The sequence below is a fragment of the Chiloscyllium plagiosum genome, unplaced genomic scaffold (assembly GCF_037043375.1).
Source record: "Chiloscyllium plagiosum isolate Xiang-an unplaced genomic scaffold, Cpla_swu_hap1 HiC_scaffold_17, whole genome shotgun sequence".
Taxonomy (NCBI): domain Eukaryota; kingdom Metazoa; phylum Chordata; class Chondrichthyes; order Orectolobiformes; family Hemiscylliidae; genus Chiloscyllium; species Chiloscyllium plagiosum.
In genome coordinates, this window is record NW_028270155.1 from 60,149,090 (window position 1) to 60,161,749 (window position 12,660).

The 12,660-nt window shown below is 41.7% G+C and overlaps 1 protein-coding gene across 2 annotated transcripts in view; it reads left to right on the forward strand.

Annotated features, from left to right (window-relative positions):
• The window catches only part of ano10b (anoctamin 10b), a 33,181-nt gene extending 20,721 nt beyond the window's left edge, over window positions 1-12,460 (forward strand). Inside the window, exons 10-13 of one of the 2 annotated variants that reach the window (XM_043707170.2) lie at window positions 917-1,108; window positions 3,183-3,320; window positions 7,907-8,023; window positions 10,344-12,458. In XM_043707170.2, coding sequence (XP_043563105.2) covers window positions 917-1,108; window positions 3,183-3,320; window positions 7,907-8,023; window positions 10,344-10,472 — 576 coding nt within the window. In that variant the 3' untranslated portion in view covers window positions 10,473-12,458. Of the gene's footprint in view, window positions 1-916; window positions 1,109-3,182; window positions 3,321-7,906; window positions 8,024-10,343 lie in introns of both variants that reach the window. The other variant, XM_043707174.2, reaches the window with a different exon arrangement.
• The last annotated feature ends 200 nt before the right edge of the window (window positions 12,461-12,660 follow it).

Consider the following 12,660-nt stretch of genomic DNA (forward strand, 5'->3'; position numbering starts at 1 on the left):
TACTGACATTAAATTAAAATGCAGACATTTGGTATCGTTACATATGTTAATAGACACAGGGACAATTATCCTCGTACCTCTCTTTTACAAGGAGGTTTTGACAAGTTTTAGGATTGATCTAGTTTTCAAAGAAAAGCTGAATTTCTCTCTTAATGGTTTATGAACTGACTGGACGGAAATAGTTGCAGCCTCAGAGTTGCCTGTCAGACAAATTCAGTCAGCTCTACTCTGGGATGTATCCGTTCTCAGTCAGGTTGGGGAAATGAAGCACTGTATGGAAAGGAACTATATCACTGCATAGAGACAGGAAAGGCAATGCGTTTTTTTTCAAATGGGCTGCATAGATCATTTACTTTGGTGACTCCTGGCTTTTTTTTTGCCTCTTTGACTAACCTCTTGATTTGATTGACTCTGTAAATGTGCCATTTGTCCAAAGATTGTATCATCTCAGAAAAATCTCAGTAGAATGGTTTCAAAAGGAATGGCTGGGGCAATCTGAGCTCTACCATTTTAGTCACTACGCTAATGACTATACTGATGGTACAACTCAGAATGAACAAGAATATCTTCAAATGGACTCTAAGGCAGCAAACAATATTGTACAAAAGAATTTGAGAGGGGGTGAGGAGGAATAATCGATTCTTACTTGAAAAGGGCTAGGCCTGGCTCACTGAATTTTCTAAAGCCACCATTTATTGTTGAGAAACAAGGAGGAAACTCAAAATCAAATGACGGTGGGAGAGATTCACCTGCTATAGGGCACCCCACCTTCTATATCACAGTTCAGATGTGAACTAGCGCAGTTGACCACACTGAGGTGGAGTGGGTACCCAGTCTGCAAATGCTCTTGCCACTAACCTGATACTACAACGGAGGTCCGCTGAAAATCCTGTCACCTTTGTTTTTGTCTGTCTAGGGGATGTTTGATGAGTACATGGAACTCTTTGTTCAGTTCGGTTACGTCAGCCTTTTCTCCTGCATTTACCCTTTGACGGCCATACTGGTAATGGTGAACAACATCACGGAAATCCGAATGGATGCGATGAAGCTCTGTCATCTCTTTAGAAAACCTTTCATCTCACCAGCAGCAAACATAGGGGTGTGGCAGGTGAGAAAGTGCATTGAGCAGACTCTCCCTAGACACTGTCTTAGGGGAGGACTTTAAATGAGAGGCTGTTGTCTTTGTTGGAGAAGTTATCTTCATGAAATTGATAAAGAGGCATTCAATTTGTGCCAAAGATATGACAAGATGGTTCTACCTAACAATCTGTTTCATAGTGATGTTTGCTTCGCATAAATGTTGGTCCAGGACAGCAGACAAGGTCAATAACATTGTTTTTGTTCAGATAGTACTTCGACATCCAACTGTGAGGGATGATTTCATGTCTCATCTAAATTTCAACTGTGTCCCTCAGTAGAATAGTTTCAAAAGGAATGATTGGGGTAGTTCTGAACTCTACCATGATTAAATTAGAGCATAATCTTAGTCTCATCTGAAATTTCAGCCTAGATTCTGTGCTTGAAATGTTGGAGTGGGGCTTGAAGCCACAAACATCTGAGTGCTCTCACTTAATGAAGGCAAACACCCAAAGACCGAAGTGTGGCCGATTCCTGGTTAGCCCTTGCTGACTCCTTGCTGTTTTATTGGATGCTCTTCAAACTTTCTTGCCAACGAGGAGTGAACACTCAATTGGTAGAATGAACACAGGGTCGACATAACAAACAGCATGGGGTCCATCTGCTTCAAAAGGAGATTTGAGGTCAGCATGATCACGGTGGTGCACAAAATGATCAATTTGGCCTTTTCTTCTTTTATATGTTCTTAGAAAATAGTGAGTGGGAGTAGAGCCTCTTGATGCTATGTTGAATTGCCTGGGGAATATTGTGTGGCGGCATGGTGGCTCAGTGGTTAGCACTGCTGCGTCACAGTGCTAGGGACCCGGGTTTGACTCCAGCCTTGGACGACTGTCTGTGTGGAGTTGGCACTTTCTCCCTGTGACTGCACGGGTTTCCTCCCATAGTCCAAAGATGTGCAGGTCAGGTGAATTGGCTGTGCTAAGTTGCCCCTAGTGTCCAGTAGGTTAGGTGCATTAATTAGGGGAATGGGTCTGGGTGGGTTACTCTTCGGAGGGTTGATGTGGGCTTGTTGGGCCAAAATGGTCTGTTTCTACACTGTATTGCAGAATACGCTGGAGGGATTCTATGAATAGGTATACTTTAGTTATACAGGGTATTGGTGAGAGCACATCTGGAGTACGGTGTACAATGCTGGTCATCATACTAACAGAAGAATGTTAATGCATTGGAAGCAATTCAGACAATTAGGTTATTACCAGGAATGAGCTTATTGTTTTCTGAGGCAAAGCTAGATAGTTTAGGTCTGTACTGCTCAGAGTTAGAGGTGACTTAATTGAAACGTAAAAGAACCTGAGGGGACTTGGTTATGGGAAAGATGGTTCCTCTTGTGGGAGAATATAAAACTAGGGGTCAGAGTTTAAAAATTAGGGATGCTCATTTAAACAGAGTTGAGGAAACAGTTTCTCTTTCAGAGGGTTGTGAATCTTTGACCCTCCCTTCCTCAAAAGGCAGTGGATGCAGGATCTTGAAATAGTTTAAAGGCAGAGGTAGATTGATTCTTGATGACCAAGGGGATGAAAGGTTAATTGGGGATATGCAGGCAGGTACAGTTGAGGTTAAAATCTTATCGGCCATTGAATGGCAGAACAGGCTGAAGAGGCTGAATGGTTTGCTTCTGTTCCTTGGTCGGATGTAAAACTGACATCAGAGGCATTTCTGTGACTGAATTAGGACAGCGGAGTGGAACACTTTCAAATTAGCTCAGGTGGGGTTCCAGTCTGTTTCCAAACAAATCATTTCTCTCCAACTGGCTTTCAATCTCCAGTGCTTCTATGCTCCAGCTGCAAGTTAGGAATTAAATTCACCTCTCTGTTAGTGGTAATATGTAAGCTTGGGTAAAGCAGTCTATCCAAATAATTGACAGCCAGGAGATGAAAGACACTGAACAGCAAGCCAATGTCATTGTGTCTGCTTCTAAAGTTTTCCTATTTTGTTTTAAAGACGAAGGAGCTCCATGTTTTGAAGCTGACATATCCTAAATTTGCATCAATGTTTTTTTTTATCAACACTGCCATGTTCCTCTTATTATCTGCTCTGTTTCACAGACTGCGTTTGAGATGATAGGATTCTTGTCAGTCATCTCCAACTGTTTTCTAATTAGTATTTCCCCTCAAGTAGAAGGGTATTGTGCAGAAAATAATATAACACCCAAGAATGTGTTGATCTGGACGGTTGGCATTGAGGTAAGTGACTGTCAATAGTGTTCATTCTTCTCTGTCTTGCAAGGGACAATGACGAATCACAATAGCTACAGACACAGCTCAACATCAGCTACAGCAAAGAGGTGTTTAATGATTTTGAATGTATTAGAGTACAAATTGGAATGTATTTTCTCATCAGTCTGACAAATGGCATTCAAAGTGTCATAGAGTCATAGAGATGTACAGCATGGAAACAGACCCTTCAGTCCAACCCGTCCATGCCGACCAGATATCCCAACCCAATCTAGTCCCACCTGCCAGCACCTGGCCCATGTCCCTCCAAACCCTTCCTATTCATATATCCATCCAAATGCCTCTTAAATGTTGCAATTGTACCAGCCTCCACCACATCTTGTGGCAGCTCATTCCATACACGTACCACCCTTTGCGTGAAAACCTTGCCCCTTAGGTCTCTTTTATATCTTTCTCCTCTCACCCTAAACCTATGCCCTCTAGTTCTGGACTCCCTGACCCAAGGGAAAAGACTTTGCTTATTTACGCTATCCATGCCCCTCATAATTTTGTAAACCTCTATAAGGTCACCCCTCAGCCTCCGATGCTCCAGGGAAAACAGCCCCAGCTTGTTCAGCCTCTCCCTATAGCTCAATTCCTCCAACCCTGGCAACATCCTTGTAAATCTTTTCAGAACCCTTTCAAGTTTTACAACATCTTTCTGATAGGAAGGAGACCAGAATTGCATGCAATATTCCAACAGTGGTCTAACCAATGTCCTATACAGCTGCAACATGACCCCCCAACTCCTGTACTCAATACTCTGACCAATAAACGCCTTCTTCACTATCCTATCTACTTGCGACTCCACTTTCAAGGAGCTATGAACCTGCACACTCTATGAACCTGTCTCTTTGTTCAGCAACACTTCCTAAGACCTTACCATTAAGTGTACAAGTCCTGCTAAGATTTGCTTTTCCAAAATGCAGCACCTTGCATTTATCTGAATTAAACTCCATCTGCCACTTCTCATTCAAAGGGATTTCAAAGAGGACATATAGTTACCAATGCCTATGGTGGGTGCATTGGTGTAAACATGATTTGCCCACAGTATAGTAACCAAAATATATTACTTTGGAGCAAAAAAAATTCAGATACATTTTCTAAAGGAAAATACCTACACTTGACGGACTGTCCTCCAAATTAAATTGAAAAGTTACCGTCGGGTACACATCCTCAGGTACCTGAAGGCTAAAATCCTGAGGCTGGCAGGTAAGGTGGGGCAGAGACAAAAAAAAGTCTCTCAGGTCACTATTCACAATGACAAGGCAGCTGCAAGGATCTGCCAGCCATGGCAATGGCACGAGGTCTGAGAGGGAGCAGATGACCAGGGCTTCTTGAACCAAGTCACTTCAACAGGATTCCAACAGTTTTGGCCCACATTATGAACAAGTGTCTCATTCACCAAGGCCCATGGGAATTGAAAATGTTCAGCACCATTTGCCCAATCCAGAAATCTGTCCAGGGCACATGCAGCTGGCCCAAATGATGGAAACGACATTTATTGATTCTTTATATCGGTCTTTCATCTAGCACTGTACCAACAACACTGAAGAGATTTTTGTCTTCACCACCAGGGGAGTGATCTGATAGTGCAGATCACCAGCTCTTTTAGAACCCACCAGTTGTTATTTCATTGAAACGAACAGAATGAGTGTCTGTAATTAATGGATTTTAGAAGGAGTGGCTCGTCAACTCAGTTTGATTACCTTCTATATCTTTGTGTAACAACCTTGGTGATGGAAAACAAACAAGATTGTCAAACTCCTTAAAGAACCAGACCCTGCACGTGGAACGTATGCCTTTGATGCCCGTATCCTTAATAAAATGTGAAAAGAACATACTCACAAACTTCTCGAGTCAAGCCTTTTGGAATTTTATTGGGGTATTTCATACCAAAAGCAACTGTACAGTTGTACATAGGCAAAGTGTAAGCTAAGGGCCCAGCCTCTGCTGACCGTAAGAGCTGAGGATAAGCTCCCAAAGACCAATTTCCCATCCTCAGTGTGGTACAAAGTAATGGAGTCAGACACTTAATTCTATATCAACAGAAAGAACAAGAGCTAGCAAGAACCTAGATATGATTAAGAAACATAATAGGGTCTTCTCCTCTCTTCCACTCCAACTGGTTTGACTGTCAGAGTGCTGGAGGATAAGGAAGCCTGAGGATGGTCTCTCCTTGCAGTATGACTGGGTCTAAGATTGACTTCAGAGCTTGGAATTATTTGTCTGTCTGATGTTAAGAAGCTGACTGTTAATGCTTACACCCAAATCCGTACACACCATGTTAATCTGTATTGTTTTTTTCCCTATTATCCACATTCAGTTGAGCGATTAGTGTTGAAAAATTGGGAATGCTCTTCCACGTTGGACACTCAAATTAAGGCCAGGCATCTTCCATGTGATCATATCACAGCAAGACACATCTCCAAGCTCTTGTCCCAACAAGGTGACCACCTCCATATGTCATTTCAGACACAGTTAAAGCATCTGAGCTGTAGGCTGCCAAAAAGATGGCAGCACATGCCAAATTGTGAGCAATTCTGGATGATCTGCTTGTTCTTACAAAGAAAAGGTTAAACCAACCCTGGTTTCTCTTGCACAACATCCTTACAGTTGGACAAAGAAACTTTTAACCCAACATCTGGGATGGATTGAAACTTAGATCTGTGAAGAGAAATAACAGTTTTGCCTTTTCATCACTATCTGTGCCTCAGGGTCCTTGGTTGTCCTATTTTCTACATATACTCACAGTCACACTGACACAAGCACACACACATACACACACTTGTAAATGACTGTAGTTAATTATCATCTATGTCTATATTCTGAACATGACTATGCCTTTATGTAAGCTTCAAAGTCCCTTTAACTGATGAAAAGAGCATTGAATCTCCAATATCTGAAGAGAAGCGCACACCCTCAGGAGGGACCAGGAGGTTGGTATCTTATGATCAGGCACACATGATTTGAATAAAAAGCCCATAACCCTCTAGCTATTTTTGCATCCTTTGATGAACATAAAGGTTGTCTGTTCTGCACTCAATAAGCTAGACATGGAATCAGAAATAGCTGGAAATAGCAGAACCATCGACATCTGAAAAGAGAGCAGATGAGTTAATGTTTCTAATCTGTCCTATGGATCTGTTTGTCTACCCACAGTAGCTTTGTTCTCAATATCTAACCACTTAGACTATTCAGACTGAAATGCAGTCAGTTCCTTCTAGTCTGCCTCATTTGTTGAGCAAACCAGAACAAATACAAGTTTCTACACTTCAGTCATTGCTGGGAAGAGGCTGTTTCAAAAGGTATTCTACCCTAATTCTTTTGAAAGAACATAAAGGACACGGCAAAAATTTTAGAAGCTTTGAAGTTACGCATTGAGGCCCAAGTTAACGTTATGTATAAACAGTGCATATTCAATACGAGGGAACAAAATGAAAAAGATCAATTGATCAATATGCCACCTCATAAACTAAGCTTGCAGAAACCTGTGAGTTTCCACCATTGAAGTCTGAGCTAATTAGAGACAGGATTATGTTAGGAATAAGGGATCCACAAGTGAATGTATGCCTACTGACAGAAGACAAACCTACACTCAGGTTAGTGATTGAGCTAAGCAGAAGCACTGAGGTTGTGAATCAATAGATGGAACATGTTCATTGTTGAACAGATCAATTCTTGCATTATTCTGACAGAACTTCCAGGCAGGCAGGATGGAACAATCACAGACCAAGGGCGGGATGCAAATCTTGTAAAAGACATCATGAGGCATGTCCAGCATGGCTACAAAGAAACACGACAAACAGATACAGATGGCCACCGGAGAGATAACGGCTGAAGAGTCTGATGAATCACTACACACCGTGTAGCAGCTTTGGTTCAGTCAGCTTGATAGGTCAGACGTGGTTTGTGACTATGGGAATGAGAGCTGCAGAAGAACCTACAGAGAGTCGATCAGGAGGAGGTGAACACGCTGCCCAGTGGGAGCACAGCACACCCAGAGGTTCACAGCAACCCAACAACAGAAATAGAGGAACAACGACCACCATAAAAACAACAAATACCACAGGAATTGCACTCCCTGAGGACACAGTATCACCCAGGTGAACAGCCACCAACAACAATACAAACATGTACCTTTAAGAGTCCAGCATAATTTAAGCACAATGTGGGTTATGCATATGCAGAGACCAGTGGAAGCAAGGCATGAGAACTGTAGTGCATATAGTTGCTAATGTAGGTAACTCAGAACGTACACGGTAGTGCATGCTATGCTGTTTGTTTATTTGTATCAGGATGGGGATATTTAGATTGATGTGCAGTCACAGACAAATATCTGCCTGAGTCTGCCATAGTCATTTGACTTCTCCCACGATGCATATACCTTCTAGAGTGACATTTTAAACTTCACTTCAATAAAAATCCTCATGTCGAACACACTGCTGTGTTGTACTCTTGAAACATAGACCAGTTTGTTCTTGCTACCTATTTAAGTGACTCATGAGTTCTTCCACAGTTCTCAGGCCGACTCTTCTGTTATTTCTGTGTTTCAGCATGCCTTATTGGCCATAAAGATCATTTTAGCTTTCGCTATTCCTGATGTTCCTCAGTGGGTGAAGCTGAGGATTGAGAGAGTTGAATACCAGTCCCTTCAAGCCCTCAAGCACAAGGTAAATCATGACCTAACTAAAATATCAAGAACTAAAGAATCTCTTTCAACAACTTACATTGATAGGGTACACTTAGTTGAGAAAAATGTCTTCTGGTACTCCACAGCACTGAGGATCATCGATAAATAGAGTCAGAGCATGCTAATGTGTAGAATGATCATGCTAGCATGGATGATTGGGTTGAATGGCCTGTTTCTGTGCTGTATGATCTGTGAGAAATCTAGAAGCAAATCAGAAACACAGAAGTCAGGAGAGCTGCAGACTCACAACCCTGTGTTAGCAGATGATCCTGTCATCAGTTACTAGAATCACTACACTGATGCTTCAGATCAAATCATACACTGATCTTGAAGGTAGATACACATATCTCCACAAAACAAGTGCAAGTCCTGCTGGCTGTTGTGGAGTGATTTCCAGCTCAGGCCTCCCTGTGATCCATGTGCGATTTACAAACAGATTTCTCATCATACAACAACAGCTTGTGTTTACCTCAGAACATGTGAAACAGAAACTGGAGGAGGCCACTGCACCCTTTGAGCCTGCTCCACCATCCAAAAGGATCAAGGTCGACTTTCTAGCTAATTCCCTTGGTACTCAGAAATCTCTCACCCTGCTTTGAATGCATGATGCTCCCTTTTCCAAATCTAAAAGATTGGTCATGATCTTATTGAATGCAGAGTATGCTCAATGGGCTGAATGGCCTACTCCCACTCCTTTTCTTTGTGATGTTATGAATATGTTTAATCATGGGCATTCTCAGATTTTTGAGTAGAGAATTCCAAAGATTGATAACCCCTTTGGGTGAAGAAACTATTCTCAGTCATAATGGTTGACCTCTGAAGCACTTCTAATGTGCTAAAGCTCATGAGGTGATCCCAGGAGTGTCAGCAGTCAAACATTGATGCCAAGTCAAAAAGTGTGGGGTGGGGGTGGGGGTGAGGTGGGTCATATTGACAGGTTTGGTCAAAGAAGAATGTTTAGAGGAGCTTCTTATGGAAGGAAGAGTGAATTGGGGACTGTTTTTAACAGGGGCACATGGAACTGACCTGCTCAAGCATCCCTCCTGAGGGGAAATGTTGATCAGAAACTCGCACTTTAAAAAAAAGCCATCCCCCAGGATGATAATATGCTAGGGACAGCCTTAACAAGCTGAGAATTGGACTTCAACCTGCTCAGTAGAAGGATGCCCAACCTGGAGGGCTCTTGTAGTCCCCGTAACACCAGAGCCAGTAGAGGGTGTTGCTGGGACTGTGGGCTATCTTGTAAAGAAGTGCTATGGAGGCCAGGGATGGCTAGGTGCTGAGCTTTTTCATGCGGAAGGGATCAGACAGTCCAGGAAGGTGGGGATCGGGAGGGAGCAGGCTTCCAAGATCAGGCAATAAGGATACGCTTGATAGATCTTATTTTGAAAAAGGGTCAGCAGACCCGAAATATTAACTCTGCTTTCTCTCCACAGATGCTGCCAGCCCTGTTGAGTTTCTCTGGCACTTTCTGTTTTTGATTCTGATCAAAGGGGCTGTCCCCAAAGCAAACTCCCCTGGTTAGCCTGGGACTTTTTTCACTGGAACGTAGAAGGTTGGGGGGTGACTTTGTCGAGGTTCATGAAATCACAAGGGGCAGAGATAAGGTGAATGGCAGGTGTCTTTTCCCAAGGCTGGGGGATTTCAAGGCAAGGGGGCATGTTTTTAAGGTGAGATGAGAAAGATTTTCCAAAAAGACACGAGGGGCAACTTTTTTACACAAAGAGTGGTTTGGGTGGAATCAATTTCCAGAGGAAGTGGTGGATGTAGGGTACGTTTAAAAGACATTGAGAAAAGTGCATGAATAGGAAGTGTTTGGAGGCATATGGGCCAAGAGCTGGCAGGTGGGACTAGGTTAATTTGGGATTATGTTCGGCATGGACTGGTTAGGTCGGATTCCATCCTGTGTGACTCTGTGACTCTATGTGATGGTAGTCGAGGCAAACTGAGGGCTGTAAGAGGGTAGAAATTGGCCAGTTAAGAGCCTCATTAGGCCTCATACTATGTGAACTAGTGGGCACCTTACCTACCACCAGTGCCAACCTTTTTTATGGAGGGCAGTTCAAGTCTGGACCTAGGCACTAGTCATGGTGGACTAACCATCCACCAAATCCATCCACCAAATCCATCCCCTGTCCACAGGAAACACACCTTGTGGGAAGCAATCAACTCCAGCCTGATGGCATGGGGTCCCAGCAGCTAAAGCCACCAGTGGTTGAATAAAGGATGAACTTGGCAGACAAAAAGGGCTCATTTTCCATCAGCCCTGGGACGTAACTGCTATTTTCTCTCTGTTTCAGCTGGCTGAAGCAGATAAAGATGACAGCAGAGAAATGGCGGCGAAAGAAACACTCTCTGATGGAACCACAGGGTTCAATTCTGCAGAGAGCACACTGTATACAAGCAACAAACAGCTAAACTTACTGTAACCACTCTGTTACCACGAACAACAGAAATACATTCCTGTAAGCATTGAATAATCCCTGCTGAGAAACTATCTCTGTCCCTCCGTCATTTATTTTTATGGAACTTATATTTGCTTTGTGAATAATCACTCGGCTCCTTTGTTATTTTGTGGATTGCCTCTACATGCACAAATCTATATGTAAACCAGTCACTGATAAAATACACTCACTACAGCAGAAACCATGACTTCCACTTGTATTTCCAGCTTTGTCTCTTGATTAAAGCAATAACCTTTCACAAATATAAATCATCACAGCCAGGGGCAACACACACCAATGGTCTGTTCAGAAATAGTGGCAGCAAAATTGGTTTCTCTTTTACAAATAAGATCCTGTTTATTTAAATGATTAGCACAAAGTCCTCATTATTTCTGCATAATTGGCACAAATGAGATTTTGTTCCCATTGCCTTTCTATTTTTAATGCTTCTCTGCATTGCTATGTGATGAAACGTTAAAACAGCAAGTTTCTCATGAAAGTATAGCATTCCAGAAGTTGAATGGCCTAATCAATGATAGATTAGCATACAATCCAGCCCTCTTATCTGCGGTTGGTGCTGTCTGACAGTTGGAGACCTTTCCTTATGGCCCTGACTGATCGTAATATCTTTATCCAGAGACTCACTGATTGATGGTTGGGTTACTTACCCTGTGACACTGAGTGATAGTTGCAGGCCTCATACTGCAGCAAGCTGGCTGTACACTTTCCCATGTGACAATCTGACTAATCCTTGTGGTAAGGCCCTCTGACCATTTATTACTCTGTGGTATATTACCATCGCTTCAAACTGATAAACACAGAAATAGACAACTTCATGACAGCAATAGTTAGTGCTATTGGCCACAATTCTATGTCTTGATGTTAAAACTGTCATTCACACACACATCCATCGGATATTACCTTGAGGAAATGTACATCATTCGGTCTCAGTGATTTGTGGATTCTGATCTGTACTTTCTAATACCTCCTCTGCAAACCATAGAAAGTGTATAGGAACTTTACAACATTGATACTTGATAAATATGACATTGCAGAGGATTCAACATTAAAAGACTAAAAGGAAAAAAAGAAGGATTTGTCCCTTTGAAATGTTTGATGCATATAATGCTGGGTCGTTTATTTATTAGTTTTGTATTACTATTATTGCGTACATATGGAGTGGGAATGAATATTTTCATATACAGTATTTCATTAAAACCAAAGCACAAAGTAAAGTCCATTGTTTTCTCAGTGGATTTCATGGGATTTTATTCTAACGTTAATGTTTTTGATATTTGGCTCATTTGAAAAGGCCCAAGAAATACCTAGACTTTTGTTTTTAGAGTAGGGTCCCTTAAGGATATTGGGACATTTATTTTAAAACTATCTCCCAGAAGTCATGCATTAAGCAATTTGCTTGGATTTATTTACTGGAAATCACATGCCTGGATTATGGCTTTATATTGGGTATTGATTAGAGTTCTGCTGGAGTACATCCAACTGAGAAATAGAGAGACAGAGAGAAGCCATTCCAGTCCATCCTCATTCTTTCTCAGAAACCTCTTTTGGAGGGTCCAGTTAAATAACTGAAACCCTGACCTGCCTTTTCTCATGAAGGGGTTAGTCTCAACAGCACCTTGTGAGCTCTTTGAATGAACTGTGTTTGAAGTCACAACCACATTTAAGGAATATTCATCGGTATATGCCATGATGCCACTTGAAAGCTATATTGAACATTTCATAACTTATCATATTTTTCCTTCAGGAACTAACAATTATTGGCCGAAGTGTTTTTATTTCAAAATTTATCTCTGCAGTGAAGTTTCCTTTTTCCCTTACTTAGTGTATAAGTCCATACATTTGTAGGGTTTACAAGTATTTAGAAGGATAAATACTGATACTTTAATATTTCAAACTTAATGTTAATTCAATTGATATATTTACCAAATTGAACCTGTTTTTACAACAAATTAATAAACAACAATTCTGCTGTTTATTAAAGAAATCTGGTTGGTAGATGTTTTAATTCTAAATCTAATAGAAATAAAGTATAAAATATCAGAAAGAAGGGTAACATTTAAATATATGTTGTGACTCATGGACTAGTGGGACTAGAGATACTTTGTATACAGCAGTTCAGGCAGCATCCTCGGATGTGCTCTTCCAGCACCAC